This window comes from Coregonus clupeaformis, chromosome 33 (genome assembly GCF_020615455.1).
Source record: "Coregonus clupeaformis isolate EN_2021a chromosome 33, ASM2061545v1, whole genome shotgun sequence".
Lineage (NCBI taxonomy): Eukaryota > Metazoa > Chordata > Actinopteri > Salmoniformes > Salmonidae > Coregonus > Coregonus clupeaformis.
Genome location: NC_059224.1, coordinates 27596950 through 27624516, shown reverse-complemented (window position 1 = coordinate 27624516; position 27567 = coordinate 27596950). Strand labels below are relative to the sequence as shown.

The 27567-nt window shown below is 44.8% G+C and overlaps 1 protein-coding gene across 1 annotated transcript in view; it reads right to left on the bottom strand.

The window, feature by feature from the left end:
* Nucleotides 1-1083: 1083 nt before the first annotated feature.
* Nucleotides 1084-27567, bottom strand: part of LOC121548942 (afadin-like) — a 130747-nt gene continuing 104263 nt past the window's right edge. Inside the window, 12 exon segments of the mRNA XM_041860618.2 lie at nt 1084-2897; nt 3045-3129; nt 6519-6825; nt 8720-8854; nt 11933-12784; nt 12787-13119; nt 13416-13604; nt 14262-14353; nt 17981-18181; nt 18690-18808; nt 19926-19999; nt 20164-20229. Coding sequence (XP_041716552.1) covers nt 2741-2897; nt 3045-3129; nt 6519-6825; nt 8720-8854; nt 11933-12784; nt 12787-13119; nt 13416-13604; nt 14262-14353; nt 17981-18181; nt 18690-18808; nt 19926-19999; nt 20164-20229 — 2610 coding nt within the window. The 3' untranslated portion in view covers nt 1084-2740.

The following is a 27567-nucleotide window of genomic DNA, read 5'->3' as shown; positions in this document are numbered from 1 at the left end:
TAAGTATCAAAAGTATAAATCATTTCACATTCTTTATATTAAGCAAACCAGACGGCACAATTTAATTTTTTATTTACTGATAGCCAGGAGCACACTCCAACACTCAGACTTCATTTACAAATGAAGCATTTTGTGTTTAGTGAGTCCGCCAGATCAAAGGCAGTAGGGATTACCAGGGATGTTCTCTTGAGATGTGTGTGAATTGGACCATTTTCCTGTCATGCTAAGCATTTGAAATGTAACAAGTGATTTTGGGTGTCAGGGAAAATGTATGGAGTAAAAAGTACATTTTCTTTAGGAATGTGGTGGAGTAAAAGATAAAGTTATCAAAAATATAAATAGTAAAGTACAGATACGCCAAAAAACTACTTGAGTACTTTAAAGTATTTTTTCTTAAGTACTTTACACCACTGGGGTTTGGTATGGGCAGGCATAAACTACAGACAACAAACAATTTGCATTTGATCAATGGCAATTTGAATACACAGAGATACTGTGAAGAGATCCTAAGCCCATTGTCGTGCCATTCATCCGCCGCCATCACCTTGTTTCATCATGATAATGCACGGCCCCATGTTGCAAGGATCTGTACACAATTCCTGGAAGCTGAAAATGTCCCAGTTCTTCCATTGCCTGCATACTCACCAGACATGTCACCCCATTGAGCATGTTTGGGATGCTCTGGATCGACGTGCACGACAGCGTGTTCCAGTTTCCACCAATATCCAGCAACTTCACACAGCCATTGAAGAGGAGTTTGAAAACATTCCACAGGCCACAATCAACAGCCTGATCAACTCTATGCGAAGGAGATGTCGCGCTGCATGAGGCAAATGGTGGTCACACCAGATACAGACTGGTTTTCTGACCCACACCCCTACCCTTTTAAGGTATCTGTATTCCCAGTCATGTGAAATCCATAGATTAGGGCCTCATTCTTTTATTTCCTTAAATGAACTGTAACTCAGTAAAATCTTTGAAATTGTTGCATTTATATTTTTGTTCAGTGTAGTTTTAAACTGTAGCTCAAGTATGTAAAAAATACACATTTTAAAGATTTCTATACAAATTTGTACACAGTTCCAGCATTTTGTAAAATTCTGTATTTATTCATGATTTACAAAAGGCTAAAATTAAACAATTTAAATGATTAAAATGTGAAACCTAAAATGAAAAACATGAATGAAGTTGTATACAGTTAACATCTTCAAAGCTGAAACAGAATATTGCCACTGTTACTTTATGCATAATTAAAGTTAACAGTCAAATCTGGTCCATGTTCTCCTGAAAAAAAATAATAATATATTTACACAAGATGGAGTCACTCAAAAAGCTGTGAATGAAGAGATGTAGGGGTTTAAGACTGGAGAGATTTACTTCATGTAAATAGCATACTGCCCAAATACTTCAAATAATATTTACCTACAGTAGCCTATAGGTCCAAATGTATTCCATGTTTTATAGATTTAACAGAATGCTCAAACATTTTAAATAAACAAAATCTGTGCAAGTACATAAGGTTCAAATAAATACCTGCTATGCAAACAAGGTTCTTACTTTTTCATTTTTATTTGAACTGAAATTGAAGTAATTTCCCTCATACTGGTAATGTATACAACTGGTCAAATTTCACAACTCTGCAAATTACTATTCAATTCAAACAAAGAAAATCGATACTAAAAAGTGGGGGGAATAGAAAACAAACTGTTCAACTGATAACACCCCCATTGACAGTGAGAACCAAAAGGTAGGAAGGAGTCGTCTCAATTTCCTACGTCACACTTCTATAAAGTCTGAACCGTCCATTTCTGAAGATAAACACCAAATGACAGTTGCTACTATTAAGAAGTGTAAGTTATGTTTGGAACGAGAGGGATATTTACAGTGTGGGTGTGCACTCAGGTGGACCCCCAGTAGGACCCAGTAAACCAGTTTATATATGTGGAAGTCATGTGAAGACATGGCATCTTCCAGTAATATCTGGAGCAAAACTAAACCCACATTCTAAGGAATGAAGAACAGTGTATCGCAAACCAGAATGGACAACATTACTCCATTTGAATCACAGAGTCACAGGAGGTTGGTGGCACCTTAATTGGGGAGGACGGGATCATGGTAATGGCTGGAGCGGAATTAGTGGAATGGTATCAAATACATCAAACACATGGTTTCCATGTGTTTGATGCCATTCCATTTGCGCCGTTCCAGCCATGTATTATGAGCCGTCATCCCCTCAGTAGCCTCCACTGCACTCAGTATAGGAAGAAGTTTAACTAAAACGATTGGTCTGGTATGGAAAGCCTGGGCATTTATTTCAACAAGGAGAAATGTAAATTGTGAAAATATGTAATGCAGAAAGAGCATAAAATAACACCATAAAATATTCCACATTACAGTAAGCTATTACATTTTTTTTTTAAATGAGCAAAACTTTTCATCCCTAACCCAAGAATCATCTTACAAACAAAAATATATCCCCCCTTCACGTGATTTCAAATGTGTCTTACTAGTATAATTAAAATGTTTTTACAGTGCTTTATTTTAATATATCTTTGATAGTTTAAGAGGGAAATTAAGCAAACAAATGTCTCTCCTATTGCAATGATACATTTAAATCGTACGTAATGGTCCAGTTATTAAATAAAAACAAAAAAGGAGAGTCACTGGGAAACAATAGCTGGCTCTCTTTCTCGTTGCTGAGTCGGGGCTTGGCGGTCTGTCTTGCTAAGGCGCCAGTCTACTACTTTGTATTGAGTTCACTTTCCAGCTCCATGAGTTTTCGCGAGGCCTTGACTTTGTTGGACACTTCCTTCCCTTGGGAAAAGAGCCGCTGGCGCTCCTTGAAGGTCATACTCTCTGGCGCTTCTCCAGTTAAAGTGTTTTCCTGTTCTTGACCACTGCAATGAGAAAAATAACCACAATATGACAAACATATACTATACCACGTTGTGAGTTCGGAGAATTCCTACATTACAACGTCTCAGTTTCTGATGGTCCTTCATTCAAGACCCAGTTGAATGGGAGAGATGCATGGCAGGCCTCACCCTTTTGTCCACTTCTCTCGCAGGTCCTTGTAAACTTCTCCTGATCCTACAACCCCGGTTGTGTTTCCAGTGTACGAATTAAATCCTGTATTCATTAATTAATTGGGGAAATAGAGCACATTAGTTAATGATCTATTTAGTTTTAGTACCATGTTGGCTGATTAAACCCACAGCGTGTTTTAAAAAGATGCTGGGTAGAAAAACATGTGTATAACAGCTTTATATTAACAATTTATTCACTGGGATTCAATTACCTGTTTCAGAACACGAACAGTACTGCACGCCAATGCAAAGTTATTGTGACGTAACACTGTGTCAACTGTAAATTGTTGCCAAGTCACAGTCCAGGCTATATCTGATTGTTATCTGTACCCAGCAACTTTTCAGTCACGTTCAAATTCTACAACAAACTGCGCTTTTTCCACAGACCAAAACAAGCCGCTGGGACTAGATTAGCTGACTGAATAGCGTTAGTGCATACCAAGGCACGCCTGAAGCAGCAGCGTCTGTGAAACAAGGGTGTGGGATCAAAGGTGGAGGTCAACCATTAAGGCATGTAGCACCCGAGGTAAACATCAAGCCTGTTATGACAAAACTATTTAAAAACCGCTGGATGTTAGGTAGGAGCTCAGCAAAGCCACAGGGGCCTGAATGAGGACTGATTTGATGTCCTAACAGGCATTCTAACCGAACACCACTGACCCCCAGGTGACCTCTACCTCTGACCCACAGTAGGCATTAAATCAGTAGGCTCACGTCTGTGTGTCTGTCAGGGCCATGCCAGCGGAGGGCTCGGGCTGGCGTCCCTCACACTAACCCAGAACTCCCACCAATAGAATCTGACTGGTTGTGTTCCAACAAACGCTGTGTGTGTGTGGAAGCACAACCAGAATACAAATGCATGTTGAGTTTGTTTTAAATGGAATGAAACTGGGGATAACAGGGCAGACAAACACATTGACTTGTGTGAACCGAGGCAGGACTCCACTGGCAGGGTCAAGTTCTTCTGGTGCAGAACCGGCTCTCAGAGTCTACAGACTGGTTGATAAGTTGGTAGCTATCCAATATCGGTCCCCTGAGCTAAAACAACACCTTCTGAACCCTCCAATAACAAAGCACTACAGAAAGGGCCTCTGATGGTTTGATTTCATTCTTTTCGTAAGCCAAATGTAAGCTTATACAGAACAGTACTTTGGCTTCAGATGTAATGTAAGTCAACCAAAGGTCTTTCTATATTTTAGAGCCATGGAAGATGTGTTCCTTTCATTCCAAAAAGACAAGCACAAATACCCCTGGCTCCAACAATTCACTTTAGTTAGATTTTGCTGATATTCTTTTAAGATAAAGTTGAGCAGGAGGTGGAATCTAGACATCTAGACGTTTTATCTATCAGAGAGCTGGGTTGCCCTTCACCTTGATGCTGCCAGTGGATTGTGGTAAACAGAGGGAGCCAGTGGTTCAAGTGGAGACTGGTCACCTGAACCACGGCATGGCCTCTGAGAGGGAGGAGGGAAGCAGCAGCATTAGACAATGTCACTGACACACATGCGGGACAGCCAGAGCCACAGACAGACAAGGCACAGACAAAGCACAGTCATGGCAGACAGACAGGGCAGAAACAGTCATAGCAAACAAAAAGAGGAGTGAACAGAACACATGACCACTGAAAGGAGAAGCGCAAAGCAGCAGAGGCAGTAAATAGCAATGGATATCATCAGGCCGATTGGAATGAAGCTTGGATTCAGCGGGGGGCGGGTTGCAGATTTTGTTGATGTGGGATTATAGCATGGTTAGTGATTGGTCCCTCAATTTGGGTGAGGAATGCAACACATTAACAACAGGCCCACCACACATCATCATCATCATCCATACTGGGTAGGGAAGGGGCACTGGTACTGTGTGCAGGTGTTACATGCAGGGTGACATTCACTGAGCCTCTTGACTCAGACCGTATTGCATTACTGGCATCTTTTGTTCATGGCTGTTTAAAGGGTTCACATGCGAGGGCTTGCATTCACATTTTCTTTAAGAACATTTACCAACATAGACTTATCGGTCTCTAAGATGGAAAGGCACAATCCTGTGATTCTTGTCAATGGTGGATATCATTCAGTTATTTACAGCATTTCTAATTTAGAAATATCTTATTAGTTCCTTATAAACTACAGTAGACTATGTTATGGCTCACAATTAAACACTGAAAATGTATTGTATTTAGTGTAAAATAATACTAATAGAGATATTACACTTTTGAATGCCCTTCTCACCAAGACACTTAAATTATTGTGGTTTGTTGACCAAAAATGCACAGACTATCCCTAAAATGTCAAGCAAAGTTTATCTTGAAAGAACTTTATATTAATTTTAATTACTAATAAAACAGGTTCCAGCTGTGGATGAAAATAACTAAAAGTTAACACTTTTGCCAGTAGGGGTCACTAAAGGCTTTAAAACAGAATACGTTGTGCCACAGATTTAGACCATAGAACTAGATTATAGTAAAGTAGTACTACCGCTCAGTAATCTAATGAGTGATTGGATCCCTGACAGAGCTTTAAACAGCCACAGACAAAGGCAATGCCTCACTCAACAGATCTTTTCCCCTTTGCCAAGTGAGCCTGAGGAGAGCTGCTCCACTTAGGTCCCACCACAGTGACTGTGTGATAGATAAGAAGCCAGCGTCTCAGAGTTCCCTAAAGCCAACCCCACCACCAAGCAGCCGTGGGGCCCACGGGGGGGTTGGGCAGGCGGGCGGGTGGCAGGCCACCATCACAGCAAAACCAAACACATGGGCGGGCGGGCTGGCGGGCGAGGAGCGGCAACACCAACAGTACTATGATTGGATATCTGGAGCGCGATCACAGCGAATCACGGGTTGGTTTATCGATTGCTTTTACTTGCTAGAAGGATGGTTGGAGGAAGAGGAACGGGTGAGGACAGAGGAAATTTTCGACAAACAAACGGAATCTGATTTGCTAGTGGAGGAGTGGAATTTCCAAAAAAAGAGGACAACAAACAATAACAAACTGATGGGAGATGGCGGGAGAAAAAACTAATTACAGGTTGATTGGCAACTACAATACAGATCTACTGGATTGTCGAGAGAGAGAGAGAGAGAGAAGGAAAAAGGAAGCCTCTACTGAAAAAACAGGAATACAAAAATATAACACAAAAAAACATGAACGAATGAATGAATGAGAGATCTGGAGTGGGAGGCATATGGGAGGGCGTGTCCTCTCTCCTCTCCGTGTCTACCTTTAGAGTTGCCTGTCGGGATGAAGCTGAGGCTGGGTTTGATGGGAGGGGGAGGGGGCTGCCCTGCAGTACTGTTGGCATTGACAGCCGGCGGCTGGAATGAGCTGGACAGAAAGATCCCATCAGACATAGGACGGGGCTTGCGCGCAGGCGGCTGCGGCTTGGGAGCGGGCGGGAGGTCGCCATAGGACTTCCTGGTGGCGGAGAGCTTAACCTGACCTGCTAGGCCTGTAGCGTCCTCCTCCTCGTCATTGTATGAGACAAACTTGGCAGTGTACAAGGTGTCAGGGGAGACGACCTGGGTTTTGAGGTAGGAGGTGTTTCTCTGAGGCGGGGGTGGAGGAGTGTTAGTGGCGGTGGTTGCGGGGGATGCAGTGGGAGGGGGGGGCTGAGGCTGGTAGTCCCTGGGGAGGGGAGGTCTGTACAGACCAGGCTCGTCAGGCGTCAGCAGCTTGCGCTCGGCCTCCTCGTGCTGCCGGCGCCGCCCTTCCTCCAGGCGTGTGTAGTATTCCTCCTCCTGTCTCCTCTAAGGGAATGGGAAGAGCCTGTTAGTGTGGCCAAGGCATGGCTGACTGTCTTGGACTGACACATTCTGCTGGAGGGAGGCTACCCATGGCCACAAGACAGCCAGAAGTCCTCCACTTTCTTATCTGTTCACTATGTGTCTGTATGTCTGTGTGTGTAATGTGCGGGGGAGACTACTCTGTGTACGGTGTTCTGGGTACTCTAATACTTTATGTGCTCTGTTTTTCCCTACATGCTGTGTTGAGAACCACCATAGGCGAGGAGAGGTATCACAGCTGTGGCAGTTTGAAGTGGTTAGGGTTAGACTACAGTCAAGTGATCCGATAGGCTTGAATTCAAGGACTTTTAGAGGGATTCTACAGTTTTAGCTCCAGAAAAGGGCAGGCTAGTAATTGAGATTGGTTGGCTCTGGTTTCTGTACATGGATCCCCTGGGTTAGTGTGTGTGTGGTGGGTGTTATGGTGGGTAGGTATATGTCATCGATGAGAGGATAGTGAGGCGAACAGAGATGATGTGTTGTTCTCTGGTATGGCCACAACAAACCACAGCAAGGGTGGGGCATTCCAACAGCAGTTCCAAAGCAATGCCTGATGAAATGACAATGGCTTCCCAACAAATGTAAGATTCCGTAAACAACCTGACACAGACAACAAGTGACTCACATGCTTTTTGGGGGTAGGGGGGTTACATACACCATACATAACAACACAGAGGAAGGGGACCATCATGAGGACATGCAGTTGGACATCATTGTCATTATTACAGAGCTTCAGATTACCAGTGGTCTGAGGATGACTCACAGGAAAACAACAACTAAATCAATGGTCACACAGTGAAAACAAAATGGCGCTGGGATGTTGTAACATTGTCAGATAACTGGATGCTGATGCTCTCAGACCACTGGTAATTCAACGTCCCCATAACTGACTGGGACTATGGACACGAAACACTCAGTGCTCCAAAAACACACTTGGCCTCTGACAGACCAAACACCACCAGGCATCATTAAGATAAGTGAGCATCCTGTCTGTGTGTGTGTCTGCAGACTCCCTGGCTGCGGGCCCTCTGCTCTCTGGCCCAATACCACTTCCCCTGAACACAGAACACTGAATGGATTCCTCTTATGTTCCTAAAAACCCAGCCAGACAGAGTCCCCTCCACAGTTCTCTGATTGGTTCATTGTAGAGGGGATGTTCACAACTCTTCATACAGGATCACTTACAGCTCCGTGGAGAGAGCGCGACCAGGAACAGTCGAAACCTTGAAAAAGCTGGTAATGTTAGCAGATTATAAAAAATGACTGCCTCAGTTGACCCACAACAGTCCCTGAAGGGAAGTGGTCCCACAGACCGGTCTTTGTTTTCCACTGTATAATTGTTCTCTTATGCTGGTGGGCTGTTTTGTTCAGGCACAGCTCCTTTTTCATGAGGTAAACTACAATTAGCTGGGCAGATCCCCACGGGGTAATACTATAATTACAGTGCAGCTAAGTCTCTCTGGGTTTTCACTCCGTTACTCTGATGCCCTCTGCTTCCGATCTGGCTGTGGCTTTCTGCTTTAATCTGCTCTGCTGGCAATGACATCAATCCTTTACAAAACGTAACTAGCGTCAATAAAAACAAAAAACAAAAAATACTGAAACACAGCTGTGTGTAATAAAAGCATCTGGATTCCATTGAGGTATATCAGATTCATATTCATATAAAAAATAATATTATTACTGTATGACTGAACAGAAATCACTTTCATAGAAATGTATCATATAGTATGACCTTCAAGAACATAAGAGCAATCATATTTTGACTGAACCTGTCTAACCAGCTATGTGTTGGCTAACTGCTGAGTGAGGACTGTGCTGCGTATACGGTTCAGTGGGTCCTGTCAGGGAGGTGTACCTTCTCATCCACCTCTCTTCTGGCCCTGTCCTCCTCTCTCCAGCGTCTCTCCTCCTCCTGTTTGGCCCGGTCCTCCGCCTCGCGCTTACGGATCTCCTCCAGCTGCTGCTTCCGCCGCCGCTCCTCGTCCTGCAACTACACACACACACACACACACACACCCCCTTCAGCACCATGTACACGGCCCGGGAACTTGTCCTACATGCTATGATCTCAGGAGTCTATGATCTCCTAAAAGGTGTGCTTGGAGGTAAATCTGATATATAGTGGAATATATTTTGTTAACTGTTTCATATACTAGACTCAAATGTGTTATATATAAGTGTCATTTGAGGCCCTGCTCTCTAAGGTGAAAAGGTGGAAATATAATTTAGTAACAAACTATTCTTAGCTCTACAACTGGAGTAGACCTACTGTTGCGCTAGTCTGTCTGTGGCCGCACTATGCCTAGTGCAGGTCAGGTTAGTTCAGACAGAAGCACCTGCCTTGGGTTCATAGTACACCAGTCAGTCAGTGTTTCCCCACTCCGTCACAGCTCAACAGTAAAGCCCTAAGGACTGCTATCAGGTCTGCATCTACACACGTCTATACACAGGCTAATTCAGCAGATTGGCCCCCTGTCAGGGGCCTCACACTGGCATTGGGTTTCCAGACAAGGGCCTGTTGTGTTGAAAACGTCTAGGTCTAGATATTGTGGGAGAATGCTCTGTATGCTTAGTATACGTCTAGAGGTTTTTCTGGGTCCATTTCAGGATAGGTCGTCTGTGGTGAGAGCAGCAGTGTGCACTGCAGACAGGCACATGGCAACAGCTGGACATGCAGAATGAATGACGACAACGTGCAGCAGCATGGCAGAGCGGAGCAGAGGAGTGTCAGGTTTATTTTCACTGATGTCATGATGACCAAACAACAGACTGGAGGTCAATCACCAGATGAAACATGACTACAGACGGACAGTGGAAAACACTGTGCAAATTCCCCAATGAGAGAGGAGGAGAGCGATGCAGGCTGAGCACAAGCGTTGTTCACACACAGAGCTGGATGAGTGGAATGAAGTGGACTGACACCACACGGTACAATGATGGTTACGCCCCACATGCAGGTGACCACTGCTGGGGAGGGTCTTCCACCATGCACAGACCCTCACTGCAGCAGGCCAGGCAGCTCCCTGCTCTGAAACAACGGCTGCATAGTACTGAGCCTCCCTGGAACAAATACTGTATTTAACCATGCCCCAGTTAGTTTTAGATTTGTTGTTTGTTGGTTAGATTAGTGTTTGTTCTACTGATTTTCTTTCTGGGAGTTGTTTTAAATCAGGGTTGATGATTTATGTTATGAGGCATATTATGTGGTATTGTCTTTAAATGAGCCCTGACCAAAATACTTAATGTGGCTGTCTAGCTTTTGGCTCTTACAGAGACCAAGTTAGATCACTGTTCCACAGATAGACAGGGTCCAACAGCCAATGAGAATCGCAGGATGACTTCCCCATGGCCACTCTAGAGCCAATAGTGGCACCTCCAACTTCCCGAAACCCACCCCATGAGCACAGCAGCCGGCCCCCGGGCCTGATGAGGGGGAGGGGAGAGAATGAAGGAGAGGTAACACAGGTGGAGCCGAAGACAAGTAAGAAAGGAGAAAGAATGTGTAAAGCTAGAACGTACCAAGTCTAGAACAGAGATTGCTGGGACAGCAGTCTGCTGCGGAAGAAGAGAAGAAACCAAATAGAGAAAGAAAAGAGGGGGATAGAAACGTGGGATAAAGAGAGAGAGTAAATAAAGAAAAAGAAGAATCAGGAGGAGGGCATAGAAGAAGATAAAAGTGAAAACAGTGCTAGGGGTTTTGGAGGCAGCAGTGATGTGGTGCCAGGAACATTCCTCTCAGTATGGGACTGATTACTGCCAGCGGTCAATGTACGGCCCACTTCCCCTCAGACCGATAATGCTCCGACGGTCCCTCGCTATGGAGCTCCCTCGTGCCCGAGCCTTGATGGCAGGGACTCAGAAGAATGTTGCTCACTACTAAAGGAAACTTCCTGGAGTCTCACTAGACAGTTTGAATACAAGGTCACAGCAGAGACAGTACTGCTGGAGACAGTATTGTTGTAACAGTTACAAATGAGGAGCAATATACAGGAGACCAAGGGGGCCTCGCTGGTTTATGTTAATCTGTGCTGTTATCTGAGGAGACCAGGGACATTAGCCTACGTTAGATGACGTATGGAAGTTTTCTTCTATTCAAGTAAGGCTGTTTTCTTGCAGAATGTAACAACACTTTCTGATGGCCATCCTGTTAGACCAGGAGATGAATCATTTCCAAATCTCCATGATGAAAAAAAAAAAGAACAATTTGTACTTTGCTATGTTTCCATGTAGGTTTGTTGTGCGTCCGGCATCCTGCCCCTCCCTCTCTGCAGCCAGTCAAGTACAGCAGCTCAGCTTAGCATGGCAAAGCAATGACATAAGCATGTTGCAGGTGCACACTGCAAAACATTCATTGTAGCTAGCTACTTAATGGGAGTTCCTCAGCGGAATTCCATATCCTATTCTGTACCCATTGAAGGGATACTTTGGGATATTGGCAATGCAGTCCTTTATCTACTTCCCCAGAGTCAGATGAACTCATGGATACCATTTTTATGTCTCTGCATCCAGTATGAAGGAAGTTAGAGGTTTCGCGAGCCAATGCTAACTATGGTTAGCGCAATGACTGAAGTCTATGGTATCTACTAGCATGCTGACAGTTACCATAGACTTCCAGTCATTGCAATTGCGCTAACACCAGTTAGCAACTCCATTCAAACTGCACGCAGATACATAAAATGGTATCCACGAGTTCATCTGACCCTGGAGAAGTAGATAAAGGGCTTCATTGCCAAAATTCCAAAGTATCCCTTTAAGCCCAGTTCCATTTCCTCTTTTCCCACTGCCCTGCTTGGCCCATGGCTCACCCTTCCTTGGCATGAGAAATGTCATGCCCTGCTAGTCAAGTGGCTCAACATGTTCATAGAGCTCAGGTAATTTATAATGGGTCTACTGTAATCAATGATCAGTCTTTGTGAATCTAATGATCTTAGCACTGAACATCTTGGGCCACTAATCTTCCTCCATACACCTTACCTCTGATGTGCTGTATGATTCTCTATACCGTAGCATACCTTCTCCATGTTCTCCACTGTGCTACACTAGACCCCTGCTCTCCAGGGCAGCTCACCCTTGCTCTCTTCTCTGCCTCCAGCCGCTGCATGATCATCATGGTGTCCATGTCCTCGTCGTCATCCTCCTCATCTTCCTCATCACTCTGCTTGGACTCCTGCAGTCTCTTCTGGAACTGCCACTCCAACATCAGCTTCCTGAGCCGGTCGCTCTCCTCGGCCGTACGCTCCGGCTTGGCCTGCAGGTCCTGGATCTCCCTGTCCAGCAGGTCTACAATGTGCAGCTGCTGCTGTTTCTCCAGCTTCTCCCGGGCGTCCCTCTTCCAGGGGTCTGGGGACAGGCTGTCGCTAGAGGACAGCTCCGCCTTGCTGATGGTGATGTACTGCAGGTCCCGGCGCTCGATGGTGCGGGGCTGCTGCTGGGGGAGCAGCTCTCTGATCACTGTGTCCATGGGGTTTCCCTGAGGGGGCAGGGTGGTTGCTCTGGGCAGGGTGGACAGTTTCTCAGGCCTGGGGGGCTGCTGCTGCTGGGCCTGCTGTTGGGCCTGGGTGGGGAGGTAGGGCTGGGGCACCTGCTGCATGGGCATGGGGGACTGGGGAGGGGGCATCTGATGGTGCTGTGTGGGAGGGGGGAGTGTGCCCCCGTGTTGGTGGTTGTTGTGGGCTACAGGCACGGATGGGTTACGGACCTGTCCCAGCTTCCTCTCCTGTTCCCTCCTCTTCCTCTCCCTCTCCTCCTCTAACCGGGCTTTCTCCTTCTCATACCATCGCTGCTGCTCCTCGCGCTTCTTGCGGTCGGCGGCGGCGGCTGCTGCCTGCTGCTGGGAGGCTGAGGGAGGGGGGGGCAGGGGCATGTCGAGCTGGGGCTCAAAGTCCTGGTAGTGTACGGGGGGAGGGGGCGGTGGAGGGGGAGGAGGTCTGTGCGTGTGGCCTGAGCCACGGGGCCTGGGTGCGGGGCGATGGGACCGGGGCCAGGGGTCTTCCAGCGTCCCGGGCCACTCTTATGGTTGCTCTGGGTCTTGTTGGAGGAGGAGTAGTTGAGGTGCTCCTGGCTGGAGGTGGAGGACTCCACGGAGGAGGAGACCTGGTGGTGGTTGCCCCAGTGTTCCCCACTGCCTCGCTGGTAGTCAGCCTCTCTCTGCTGCTGCTGGTGCAGGTGCAGGTGGACCAGGTCCTCAGGACGCAGGCCGGCTGGAGGGTAGCCCCCCGGGAGGTCACACAGCTCCTCCTGAGAGTGGCCCACCCGCTGAGAGGACAGACACAGCAGTCACATACACAAACATTAACACAGTGCAAGAGCAGCACAGCACTTTCACAACACTGTATACTCCTAGTACATGTGTAAATTAACAACATACAGGTATAGTCAGTTGGTAGAGCATGGCGCTTGCAACGCCAGGGTTGAAAATGTATGCACTCACTAACTGTAAGTCGCTCCGGATAAGAGCGTCTGCTAAATGACTAAAATGTAAATGTATAGTATTTGATATTATGCTATTCAGACAAAACATTTCTGCATGATTCCTTTGCCCGTGTGCCCACCTGCATCGCCATGCTGTTGTTGTGGTGGTCTTCCATGGAACCAGGAGGACCCCTGTCGTCAGCGTATAACTGCCCCGCGGCCGGGCCCATCCGGTCTGTAGACTTGGAGGCTGGGATGGTGAAGTATTCCCTGGGGTAGGTCTGAGTAGGGATGGGGTAGGCCTCCGGACGAGGAGGAGAGGGCTCGTCCTATAGAGAAGGAAAAGGGGACTACTATTAGAACATACATTATGGTTGGCTAGGAGATCAAGACAACCGTTTTTGTGGTCCTATAGAAGGGATTATGCTATTCCAAACCATACATTAAGGTTGGCTAAGAGACGTCGGATAAACTAGACAATCGCTCGTGGTCACGGTCCAGATTTCATCAGTGTTATTAACGGTAGCCGATGGCGGTGGGGTCGTGTGCTCAGGGAGACCATTGTTTGTTGACAGGATAAGAATGTTGGTGAGGCAGCACACGAACGCCGCACCACAGCTGGGTAGCTAATCAGTGATAGTGGTTGGAGAGCTGATTAGGATTTATTACAGGGGGAACAATAGATAAAGGCATTTTCAATTACGATGGAACGTTGTGATTTTACTACCTATAATGACTCATAACTCTTAGTAATCTTGGTTATTGTTTTGATTGTGAGAGCTGAGAAGAACTGATTAAAAACAGGGAATGCTGCAATACTATATGGTCTGCGTGTGCTGGATTGCAGTTCTGTCGTACTCTGTGTGACCTGTCCAGTGGTGTGACTGGTAATGTCTTGTCATAACTGAGACAGCGTAGACCTTCTCCTCAGGGAGATATGCTACGGAGACATTCCACTGGCTGGTGGTGTTGCTGTGGTTACTCACATCAGCACACAGGTTGCCCGTGGAGACGGAGGTGATCTTGGTACCAGGTCCTCCTGGGTAGACGGCCTTCCCTCCTGGACTCTGACTCTGGTCTGGAGAAAAACACCAGGTAGTCAGAGCTGAGCAGACACTAACTCAGTGGTCACACACACTACTCCAGTGATCACCATTCACCAGCAGGTTGACATTTATTGTCATGAATCTTGCAGTGGAGGCAGAACTGACTGATTTCCACTAGATGGGCCATTCGCTTTTTGGTCTTAATTTAGATTTTATGACTTTGTGGCTGTGCTAGCTAGTGACCACTCTGCAGAGCTGCCTCCAGGTCAAGATTCATGACAATAAAACTGCCATTCATCATCTCTTGCCCCGGAGAGCTATGAGGTTTGGAGGCTTTTGTTCCAGCCCAGCACTAACAAACCTGGTTCAGCGAATCAAGACACTGCCACAACTCCTCAGGAACAGGGTTATTACATGTACATTATGTCACATGGCCATTTAAATCCTTCATGTGCATCACACAGGAGTGCTGTATGGGTTCTATCCAGGCGATTCCGTGTAAAAGCATGCACAAATAAAGTTAGTTCTAAATGGAACCACATTCATAATTATCCTTAAGGTCCGCCCATATGTTGAAGTTTATTTGAAAAGTTTAAGTAGGAAATTGCATGAATTTTGACTATTACAGAGTAGGTGGCCAAGTCAAAAAATAATAATTTTCAGTCAATCGTATTTCATGGCTTATAGAAAGGACTCACAGAGCTTGTTTTTCCACTCACAGCTGTCCCCCAGTGTTAATGATGATAAGATATTAATGAAGCAAGAGAGACCAAATTGAGTATTGTTGAGTATCTTGAGTATTGTTTGCGTGTTCTACAGTATTGTAAAGATAGTGGGCTGACTGGGACAGGCAATGTAACATCCAAAAATATCGCATTTAAACTTTCTCTGTAAAGCTAACTTTCATCAAGGTTTTATATGGTTTATAATTGGTTTCTCTTTTCATTATCAGTATCCTTTTCCAGCGTTATGATACAGTGAGGAAAAAAGTATTTGATCCCCTGCTGATTTTGTACGTTTGCCCACTGACAAAGAAATGATCAGTCTATAATTTTAATGGTAGGTTTATTTGAACAGTGAGAGACAGAATAACAACAAAAAATCCAGAAAAACGCATGTAAAAAATGTTATACATTTATTTGCATTTTAATGAGGGAAATAAGTATTTGACCCCTCTGCAAAACATGACTTAGTACTTGGTGGCAAAACCCTTGTTGGCAATCACAGAGGTCAGACGTTTCTTGTAGTTGGCCACCAGGTTTGCACACATCTCAGGAGGGATTTTGTCCCACTCCTCTTTGCAGATCTTCTCCAAGTCATTAAGGTTGAGGCTGACGTTTGGCAACTCGAACCTTCAGCTCCATCCACAGATTTTCTATGGGATTAAGGTCTGGAGACTGGCTAGGCCTCTCCAGGAACTTAATGTGCTTCTTCTTGAGCCACTCCTTTGTTGCCTTGGCTGGGTGTTTTGGGTCATTGTCATGCTGGAATACCCATCCACGACCCATTTTCAATGCCCTGGCTGAGGGAAGGAGGTTCTCACCCAAGATTTGACGGTACATGGCCCCGTCCATTGTCCCTTTGATGCGGTGAAGTTGTCCTGTCCCCTTAGCAGAAAAACACCCCCAAAGCATAATGTTTCCACCTCCATGTTTGACGGTGGGGATGGTGTTCTTGGGGTCATAGGCAGCATTCCTCCTCCTCCAAACACGGCGAGTTGAGTTGATGCCAAAGAGCTCCATTTTGGTCTCATCTGACCACAACACTTTCACCCAGTTCTCCTCTGAATCATTCAGATGTTCATTGGCAAACTTCAGACGGGCCTGTATATGTGCTTTCTTGAGCAGGGGAACCTTGTGGGCACTGCAGGATTTCAGTCCTTCACGGCTTAGTGTGTTACCAATTGTTTTCTTGGTGACTATGGTCCCAGCTGCCTTGAGATCATTGACAAGATCCTCCCGTGTAGTTCTGGGCTGATTCCTCACCGTTCTCATGATCATTGCAACTCCACGAGGTGAGATCTTGCATGGAGCCCCAGGCTGAGGGAGATTGACAGTTATTTTGTGTTTCTTCCATTTGCGAATATTCGCACCAACTGTTGTCACCTTCTCACCAAGCTGCTTGGCGATGGTCTTGTAGCCCATTCCAGCCTTGTGTAGGTCTACAATCTTGTCCCTGACATCCTTGGAGAGCTCTTTGGTCTTGGCCATGGTGGAGAGTTTGGAATCTGATTGATTGATTGCTTCTGTGGACAGTTGTCTTTTATACAGGTAACAAGCTGAGATTAGGAGCACTCCCTTTAAGAGTGTGCTCCTAATCTCAGCTCGTTACCTGTATAAAAGACACCTGGGAGCCAGAAATCTTTCTGATTGAGAGGGGGTCAAATACTTATTTCCCTAATTAAAATGCAAATCAATTTATAACATTTTCGACATGCGTTTTTCTGGATTTTTTGTTGTAATTCTGTCTCTCACTGTTCAAATAAACCTACCATAAAAATTATAGACTGATCATTTCTTTGTCAGTGGGCAAATGTACAAAATCAGCAGGGGATCAAATACATCACTGTATCTGTAACATCCATAACAGTTGTGGATGTGATGGACATTGATGTATCATATCTTATGCTTCAGAAGCTTGTGCATTCAACATATTTTGTGTGCTCGTTCTGGGATGTATTCTTCAGACTTTTACTGAAATAATTGATGATATCTTGAAAATTATGTGTTCTAGCTAATATTCTCTTGGAAAATGTATGCTGAAATGCATTTCTCATACATGGCAGTACTGTTTTTCAGATAGAAAGATGAAGTGTTTATCAACAATCTTTGAATAGTGCTGGAGTGTATTTTTCAAATGAAAGCCCCCCCCCCCCAAAATACACTAACTTCATCCAGTGTCCAGAAAAGTTGATTGGCAGTATAGGCACATGTATTTAAATTCAACTGGTAAAGGTACATTTTATATATATAAAGAGAGAGAAAGTTACCTATTAAGGTGTGGTGCCTGGCCTTGTATACTATTAAGACTACCTGTAATTATTCAATCCTAAGGTACCATGCCAGGGGTGTCAAACATACGGATCCGGCCGGCTATGGGGTCCAATCTGGCCCGCAGGTGGTTTGAGTAAAATTTTTATAAATGTATTGAAACAAACTCAATATACTTTAAAATGACTAAAACCAAATCAAAACTGAGTAGAAATGATAATGGACCTATATTCACAGTTTCTTGACTGTCCAGATCGCTAATAATCACCAGGGAGCATCCAAAATTTCACAAATGATGGATAGAGGACTATTTATTGCAAGGACCTAAGACAAACTCAGACTTTTGCTAATATCTCCCCAAAAAGCTTGTCCATTTCAAGTAACATCCATAATGCTTCTTATTTGCTTTATTTTTCCAACATGCCAATATTTTTTTATATTTATATATTTTTTAACCAAACCACAAAACATAAATAACAAAATGCAAAACATACAACATGTCAATATTAACAAGTCAACTTTTTGGGGTATGCACTCCCCACAATGGGTGCTATATTCACACATCAAAAGTTCCATTTCTATTTTGTTTGTCCATTCTGTGAGACAATAAAGTTGTGATTTTGCGTGCAAATGTAATGTCCATAACGCTGGAATCGCCCATCTACTCACTGGCCACGTTGGGGCTGGAGCGGTGGTCTGCCCGGTTCTTCAGTAGCCTCTCCTCCCCGCTCATCTTCTTTGGTTCTGGGTAGGCCTGCCAGTCGCCCTGGGGACTCTCTGGAGAGCCGTTCTGGACTGAGTTATTGTACAGTTCAAAGCCTTCACTCTTTGGTCTCAGTTTACCGTTCTTGTCACGCCCTCCTTGTAACGCTGAGAAGAAAGGAAAGGGAGAAAGAGATGGAGGATTAATGAGCCAACCACAGCAGACAGTACATGTAGAATGGACATTATTAACTATCTGCAGCCACATTCTCAGTACAAACACTACCAGCCAGCCAACGCCCCATAAACTACAACAGTCTCTCTCCAAAACCACAGAAGTATAGGCGGAATGTTGAAAACAAAACAAAGCAGACTTCTGACATTTCATGGAATCTGGAGCCCTAATGCCAACTGCTAAGTTTTGTCCTGTATGACGGGGTTTGGGGGGGGGCACAAACCCTCATTATCTACTTAGTCAAACCTCGGCCTTCCTCTGACTCTACCCCGTTACTGGGGACAACAAGGAGAGACATTGTCTGCATCTGAAATGGCACCCTATTCCCTAAATAGTGAATTACTTTTGACCAGCGCCCTATGGACCATGGTTAACAGTAGTGCACTATATAGGGAATAGGGTGCCATTTCAGACACCCCTGTTGTCCTAGCAGACCCTTACCTCTGGGCATCATAGGAGAAGGCTGGTTGAGGAGTGTGGCCAGGCCGTGGAAGATAGCTCCCTGTTTGGCCACCTCCAGTGTTACCACAGAGCCTGTCCTCGTCATCAACTCTGCAGCCCTGAGAAGAGACATCAGATATATTACTGGGACTCAGAATACATTGGACTGGAGAGATGATTGAATGCAACAGAACAAAACATGTTTATGAGACTTTCATTGGCAGACAAGGAGTTCACATAACTGTATCAGGAATGGTATTCCCCATATGCAATAGCATTTTGAAGAAGTTCATTTCCCAACAGTTTTAGACTGTCTGTTTGGCGCTCAAGCCTTGTGGTTTATCATTGGCAAACAAACACACACACTAACTTCTCAAAGCAATCACCAAATCCAAGATTTGGACCAGATTCTGTTGTCAGTTTAAGAGCAGATATAAAAGTGTAATGAGCCATATGCTTTTAATTCAACGTGGCAATTAGATTTTAAAACTTTAACTAACTACGCATCCCTCTGTTTTTCATACGAGAATATAAAACAATGTTATAGATTGGACACTGAGCCTCAACTGTTTTGGCATTTGGAAACCAAAAGAACATGGCCAAAAGGTTTGTGCATGTTTGTCTGAAAGGGTATCATTTTTATTTATTTAAATGTTTTGGTGGGTGCTTATATTTGTCCTATGTACAAGTATGTATTACACGCATGTGTGAATTGGAAATTCGTTTTTTGCATATCCCAACTCTCCCCGAGACACCCTCAGAGAGTTATCAAGCAATTAGGGTTAAGTGCCTTGCTCAAGGGCACAGACTGATTTTTCACCTTGTCACTCGGTGATTCGAACTAGCGACCTTTCAGTTACTGGCCCAGAGCTCTAACCCAACACTAACTAATCTGAGAGAGGCGTGAACCAAGGATAAGCTATTCATTACTACTAGACCCATCATAAACATTGTGGAGGTCATTGTAAGTCAGTGCACTGTAGATAAGTCTCTGCTTGTTCTACGCGATTGAGCTAATTCATTTCTATGGTGTGACTGCTGCTATTGAAAGAGCTTTTGGTATCAAATTGGCCTTGACGTTCCCTATCAGTTTCATCTTGGTTTCTCCACTCTTCAGCACATTACGTGTCCTGCTTCACTCCTAAACCCAGGTTGTTCTGTACACAAGGTCCAATTAGTGTGTCGTGTTGGGGAGTGACCCGGGGCGAGGCAGGTCAGGGAAGTTTGAGGCGTTACCTCTCCTGGGAGAGGCCCACCAGGCTGCGGCCATCTACACTCAGCAGCTGGTCCCCTGCAGCCAGACGACCGTCCTACACACACGCAAACAAATGGAACGCGCACACAGACACACACAGAGAAAGAGGGGAGGAGAGAGAAGTCGTATAATAGCAACAGTGCACACATTGAAAGTCAATCTAGAGGAGGTCATTCTGTACAGTTACAGGATGGAGTCGTCATGATCTAAAACCCTCACCACATCAGCCGCACCTCCCTTCACAACAGACTTGATGTAGATCCCAAGCTTGTCCTGTCCAGCACCCTTGAGAAAGACAGACAGAAGGGAACATTCACTACACAGGCCAGACAGACAGAACACTTGGACATAAAGAATGTCTGGCTGGAACACTTGGCCCATAGTGTTCTGTTGTGACACATGCTACTGTGGCCTGGTAGAACATTGTTAACACTAAACAGAGACCATTTAGTATTAACATAGCAGCACAATTCCTCAATAAATCACACAGCTACTGTAGCACTGTGTGGAGCCATCTGTCTGCAGTGAACTGCCAGCTAAATGAAACTATTCATCTGGAGTCTAGAGACTAGAGACCCTGAGCAGGACTATTTAAATTAATCGACAAAACAAACATGGTACTAATACTAAGAATAATGAGGCTACATGAGACGAGGCCAAAGGTGGCTTGACATGATCCGTGCCATCTGCTGTTCCCGTTAAGCGTCAACACATTTAAATCACAGGAAAACTGAGGGGATCCCCCTAATCCCTCTGCCCAAACTAAAATAAGGTCTTAAATCACTTCATACCAGTTAAAACCGGTTAACCTAAATCATTTCACAAGCATCCCATTGAAATACAATCCTAGAGTAGTGTGGAAGAATTCCTGAGAGCCAGTGTTTCATGAGAGTGGACTAAAAATGTATCTACCGTAATGAAAAGGTATTTTCCCATGGCTGAGCTCTCCAAAGGTAGCAGAGGGTACTACCCAATATGGCATGCCCAGACTGGCAAGATTTCAGTTAGCCAGCTTTTGTCCCCCCCCCAAAAATGAAAAGCCGATAAATAAAATTGCCACCGGCCAATTGTCTGGGAAAAGAAGAAAAAATCCCATTGATAAATAATGCTTTTTAGCCTATTCATTGATGGAAATACCAATCGATGGAAATACATTTGACTGGTCATGCTTATCGGTCTATAGGTTAATTTTCATAATTTAGTGGAATGAAATTGGCGCGTCTACAGTATATTTGTTGTGTATCTTATTTATCACATGCGTACAGCATACAGATACAGAGCCTTTCAGGAGAAATCTGTCAGACAGTGGCAGAGCTGCTGCTGCAGCATCTTGTGGTGCTTTCAAGACAACTAGGAACTCTGAAAAATACAAGGTCAAATCATGACGTCAGTGATCTTCAGGTCAGAAAGTCGGAGCTCTAGAAAGAGGCCCGAGTTCCCGAGTTGGAATTCCGAGTCGGATGACCATTCAAAACACAGTCGGAGATTTCCGAGTTCCCATTTGTTTTGAACGCGGCATGGGGCGGCGCACAATTGGCCCAGCGTCGTCCAGGGTAGGGGAGGGAATGGCCAGCAGGGATGTAGCTCAGTTGGTAGAGCATGGCGTTTGCAACGCCAGGGTTGTGGGTTCGATTCCCACGGGGGGCCAGTATGAAAAATAAATAAAAATAAAAACAAAATAAAAAATGTATGCACTCACTAACTGTAAGTCGCTCTGGATAAGAGCGTCTGCTAAACGACTAAAATGTAAATGTAAAATGCGTCACACACCACTTTGCAATGAGTTGGAGGTAGTGAGTGTTGCAACAGAGGACAGAAGATTTTTACTTCAGCACTCAGCGGTCCCGTTCTGTGAGCTCGTTGTTGCTCCTAGACGTTTGGAAAGGTGGCATCCTATGACGGTTCCACGTTGAAAGTCACTGAGCTCATCAGTAAGGCCATTCTACTGCCAATGTTTGCCTATTGAGATTGCATGGCTGTGTGCTCGATTTTATACACCTGTCAGCAACGAGTGTGGCTGAAATATACAAATCCACTAATTTGCAGGGGTGTCCACATACTTTTGTATATATAGTGTATTATGAGACATGTCTTACCTTGCTTCAAAGTAACCTATTAGATCTCCTCTCTTTCTACATTTTTAATGGATATTTTCATCTCGGTCACATGGAACCGCTTGCACGTGCAGTGCCCTTTTGATAACTGTGTGGTTTACCGCTAATTGCATTATGGAATGAACATTTGTGTGTAGCCTACTGCCTTGCGCGCATTGCTGCACTTATAATGTGAAGAAATAATAGTTGATCAACATTTTAAGCTAAACGCTGTGATCTGTTGCATCAGATTCATTGCTTTTTTATGTAGCCGAGGCCTACTGGTTGGATGAATTTAGGATCTATCGTCCCACAACTGTCCCAGAGTCTGTTTGGAATAGGCTATTTCTTTTTCGACAAGCTGACCAATAGAATAGGTAGCCTAACATTTTCTCCTATAGTAGATTGATATAAGCTATTGATTTTGCTCTTAGTTACTCGTCTTGTTGGCTGAGGAAAAGTACATTTGGACAGTTATAACATGTTCAAAGTGCACATCAGAATTTGGTAAGAAGGACCGCACGTTATTGCATCTGTGACTTGCATGTTCTGTTAAGATGAATTACCATATTCTAAATGTGATTTCTGTCTTTCTGAGCACTGTGGGTGGATGCCCTAATCAGGTTACGCACTCAATGCAGTAAATTAAAATGTTGTCGGTCAAATGTCCAGCGCCACATTTTCCTAACGGAAATCTTAGGCCAGAGCCAGCTGTAATATTTGGGGAAGATCAGGTAGAGATCACATTGAGCTGCCTGGGATAGTACTGTCTTGTTCAATGTAATATAATTTAATCTCAAAATAACACGAGAGCCCTGTTCACATGGATCTACTGCCCAATAATACCAGACAATCCTCAAAAGAGCTTTCACCTGTACAAACACAGCAGGCCAGATAATAGACACAGGCTGTACTCCTACTTTGTAACTCAAGAACTATTGCTCTTTACCAAGTTCGTAACTCTTTTCAGATTGTCTGAAGGAACCCATGCAACAGGAATCAAATGAGCTTGACTGAGAGAACTTGCCCACCAACCACTATGAGTGTGTGTTGTTGAGAACAAACTGTTAGTCTCTGAAGTAAACATTAACTCCTTCATTAAATTCAAGGGAACCAGCACCAGAGAGACAGCAGCCAGACCAGAGAGGGAGATCACAGCACTGCTCTCCTCCATGGTCAACAACACATTCCTCTATAAGGTGCAGCAGATAGCTCTGCCACACAGCACAGCCTGCCTGGTGGTCCTGCTCCTCCACAACCTGGTCCACAGCACCAGTTCAACACCACCTTATTACTCCAGTGCAGTGACTCATGAGTGCATGAGACCCTGTATCAACATTACAGTCTGTGCAGTAACACCTCCTGACGCTGGGCGACATAAAGGATGTGTGGTGGGTCCTGGTGACCCCTAACAGAGAGAATAGCAGGGGATTGTGGGGAGAGATGAACTCCAGCTGGAGGTGCTAATAATGCACACGTCAAACACGAGAACCGGGATTGGAGGGCTTAACCAGTAAAAGCCACCCATGTGCGGGCTCATTGGCCATCTCATGCGAAGCCTGCTGTGGATGCGACACACTGTTGTTTTAAGTCTAATGTGTGGTGGTCAGCTGAGAAAGGCTGGCGGTCGACACTAAAGCCAGGGGAGAGGTTTGGACAGTCGCCTGCTGTCTGTCTGAACATCTGTTTATTCCTCAAAGCGTTTAATGGGCGTTGTGAAGAGCTGCCAAAACAACCACTGAAATGTAAACCGGTGAGGATTCGACTACCACACTCCTTATATTGAAGCCTTATGTTGGATGCTAACGCAAACAATGTAAAGACAGAGAGGATCTGAAGAGTAAACACAGACACACAGAGAGAGAGAGAGAGAGAGAGAGAGAGAGACAGAGAGAGAGAGAGAGACAGAGAGACAGACAGAGAGAGAGAGAGACAGAGAGAGAGACAGAGACAGAGAGAGAGACAGACAGACAGAGAGAGACAGACAGACAGACAGAGCGACAGACAGACAGACAGAGAGAGAGACAGAGAGAGAGAGACAGAGAGAGAGAGACAGAGAGAGACAGAGAGACAGAGAGAGAGACAGAGAGAGACAGAGACAGAGAGACAGAGAGAGACAGAGAGAGAGACAGAGAGACAGAGAGACAGAGAGAGACAGACAGAGACAGAGAGACAGAGAGCGCGAGGGAGATAAAAAAGTGAGTGCGAGCAAGAGGGAGGGGTCTGTGGGTAAGGAAGCCACAGTAGCGGGGAGGAAACGCAGAAACAGAATCCGCCTGAGAAAGCCTGGCTATTTACACCACAATAGACCATCATCAGCACCCACCCACCCAGCCCTCCACTACGCCAGTGCTCATATTCACTGGGAAACAAACATTACTATAGGCTTTATAGAAGAACCTACAACTGGGATGCAGCAACACAGGTAATAACTTTGATGTCCAATGTCACTTTGAATCGATTGCATCATACAACAATTGTTCTAATCTAGCACAACTACTACCACAGAGCCTCGGATACACAAAAACGAGACAAGAGGCTGAAAACCAGCAGACCTCAACCCTCTGAATAGAGAGAATCAGATAAACCAGCAGCATACAGTAAAACACGTGTCAAACACATTCCACGGAGGGTCCAGTGTCTGTTCGTTTTCACTCCTTCCTTGTACTTGATTGATGAATTAAGGTCACGAATTATTCAAGAACACCTGGTTGTCTAGGTCTTAATTGAAAGTAAAAACCAAAAACCAGCAGAACCTAGGCCCTCCATGGAATGAGTTTGACACCCCTGCAATAAGAGATGCCTTCAGATACATTGAATACATCAATCTGTTCAGTCTTCAGTTCAGTCTACGCTAATCTGGCGTAGGTGTGTGTGTTTGGTTATGACCAGTGCTGTCACTGGAGCTGTGGCACGGACTCCTCCTAGAGGGGCGTCATCTTAGCCCGGAGGGGGACATTCCAGAGGGCCACCCGTCCTCCCGGGGAACATAGGGACACAATGGTCCCGCTCACACACAGAGGGGTCTCCTTACACAGGTCAGGACTACTGGCCCTCTGCCAGGCTGATACAGATTCATGTTTATTGTCCTACAAGAGGAAAATCTTACTACAGCTCACATTTGGCTGGGGACAGGAGACTGGGCTTAGTGAGAGAACCAGGGCGCCAGTTTCATCTATAAGTCACTGTCACAAGGGAGAAACAAACCTGGGAATCCGCGTGTGTGTGAACGTGTGTGTCTGTGAATATGTGTGACACAATGCCACTCGGGTTGTGACCGATACGACATCATTAGGTCACCAAAAACAAAATAGTTCATGTTCTTTCAGGTGTCCAATCTAAAGTCATAACTAGGTGCCACCTGATCTCTCCAAAACATGTCACAACTTCAGTTACCACAGAAACAAGTAGCCTATTACAGTATAAGTCACGTTCTAGATCAGTGGTATTCAAACTTTTTCAGCAGGGACCCCATTTCTCCACCAGTATATTAATTTCCCCAAAACATAAATTGTGTTTATTTTTTAATTTTGGAGACCCCACTGCATTTCCCCGTGATCCCACCAGGGGTCTCGACCCCGACTTTGAATACCGCTGTTCTAGATTAAGGCCTTTACATCAAGGAGTGATGTGAGGGAAATGGGAGCTCTAACCGACAGACAGAGATTTCACATTTCAATTGGCTATATTAGCACTGTTTAATTTGATCATGAATGTAGGTTATTTCCCTGACATCTGGAATCAAGGACTCATAACCCCAATCTTTAAGAACAGAGATACATTTGACCCAAACAATTACAGAGGCATTTGTGTGAACAGTAAGCTGGGGAAGGTTTTCTGTAGTATTATAAAATGTAAGAGTTCTAAACTTCCTTAATAAGCACAATGTCTAGAGTAAAAGCCAAATTGGATTTATACCAAAACATCGCACGACCGGTCATATTTACACCCTGAAAGATAAACAAGTCCACCAAAATAATACCAAAATGTACGCTTGCTTTATCGACTTCCAAAAAGCTTCACCAGGGTTGCAATCTGAGCCCTGCACTCTTCAATATTTACATCAACGAATTGGCCACCATTCTAGAAGAATCCTCAGCCCCTGGTGTTAGTCTCCACAATTCAGAGGTTAAATTCCTGCTCTTCGCAGATGACCTATGCCTGCTGTCACCCACAGCACATGGCCTACAACAGAGCCTGGACCTGCTACAGCAGGACTGCCAGACCTGGGACCTGGCAGTAAACCCCAAAAACACAAATATAATGATTTTCCAGAGAAGATCCAGATCTCAGGGAATTAGACCAAAGTTCTCAATTGGTACAACATATATAGAGTACTGCACACACTACAATTACTTAGGTTTAAAAATAAGCTAAACTGGACACCTTAATGATGCAGTGAATGAACAGAGAAAGCACGCAGGGCATTCTACGCCATAAAAATACAAATTGAAATACCTATTAAAATTAGGCTAAAACTAATTGAATGTGTCATTGAACCAATTGCACTTTATGGCAGCGAGATGTGGGGTCCACTTGCAAAACAGGATTTCACCCAATGGGACAAACACCCCATTGAAACCCTGCATGCAGAGTTCGGTAAGATGTCCAGAGGAAAACTACAAACAATGCATGCAGGGCAGAATTAGGTAAATATCCACTAATAATAAAAACTAAAAAAATAGCAATTAAGCTTTGGAAACATCTAAAATACAGTGACCCCCTCTCATATCATTACCAAGCCCTGCAATGCAAAGAGCTGAGCAAATAAAATAGTCCCCTCATCCAGCTGGTCCTGGGCTGAGTTCACAAACCTGTTTTGCTAACACACTGAAGCCTCAGGACCAGAACACCCAATCAATCAGTATAAACCAAATTACAACACAGTCAAAACAAAACTACATGACTTATTGGAAAACACAAGCACAAAGCAAAATGCAGTGCTATCTGGCCCTAAATCAACAGTACACCGTGGCAAACTATTTGACTATTTGACTGGTTACTGATCAAAACCTTAGAAAAACCTTGACAAAGTACAGGCTCAGTGAGCACAGCCTTGTCATTGAGAAGGGTAGACACAGCAAAACCTGTCTCCCTGTAGAGGAAAGGCTGTGCAACCACTGCACCACAGCAGGACCCGAGACAGAGCTGCATTTCCTGACAAAATGTAAAAAATATAAAACAATTAGAGAGTGTTTCAAAGACCTCTCTGATGAGAATAGGCTACCCGTCCTGTTGGGGGAGGGTGCAGAGAGCTGTGGGTTGGCAGCGCACTACATTGCTGCCTGCCATAAGATGAGAGACAGTGTCTGACAGACCAACCAACCTGCACATGTCCTCTATGCCATTGTTCAATGTACGGTTATTTTGACCCTTGATTATTGTTGTCCAGTTGACAATATTGAATATTATTATGTTAATATTGTAAATGTCCAAAGTAAGCTTTGGCAATATGTACATTATTACATCATGCCAATAAAGCAAATTGAATTGAGTGAGAGAGAAGCAGCAGGCCTTTCAGCCCAACACA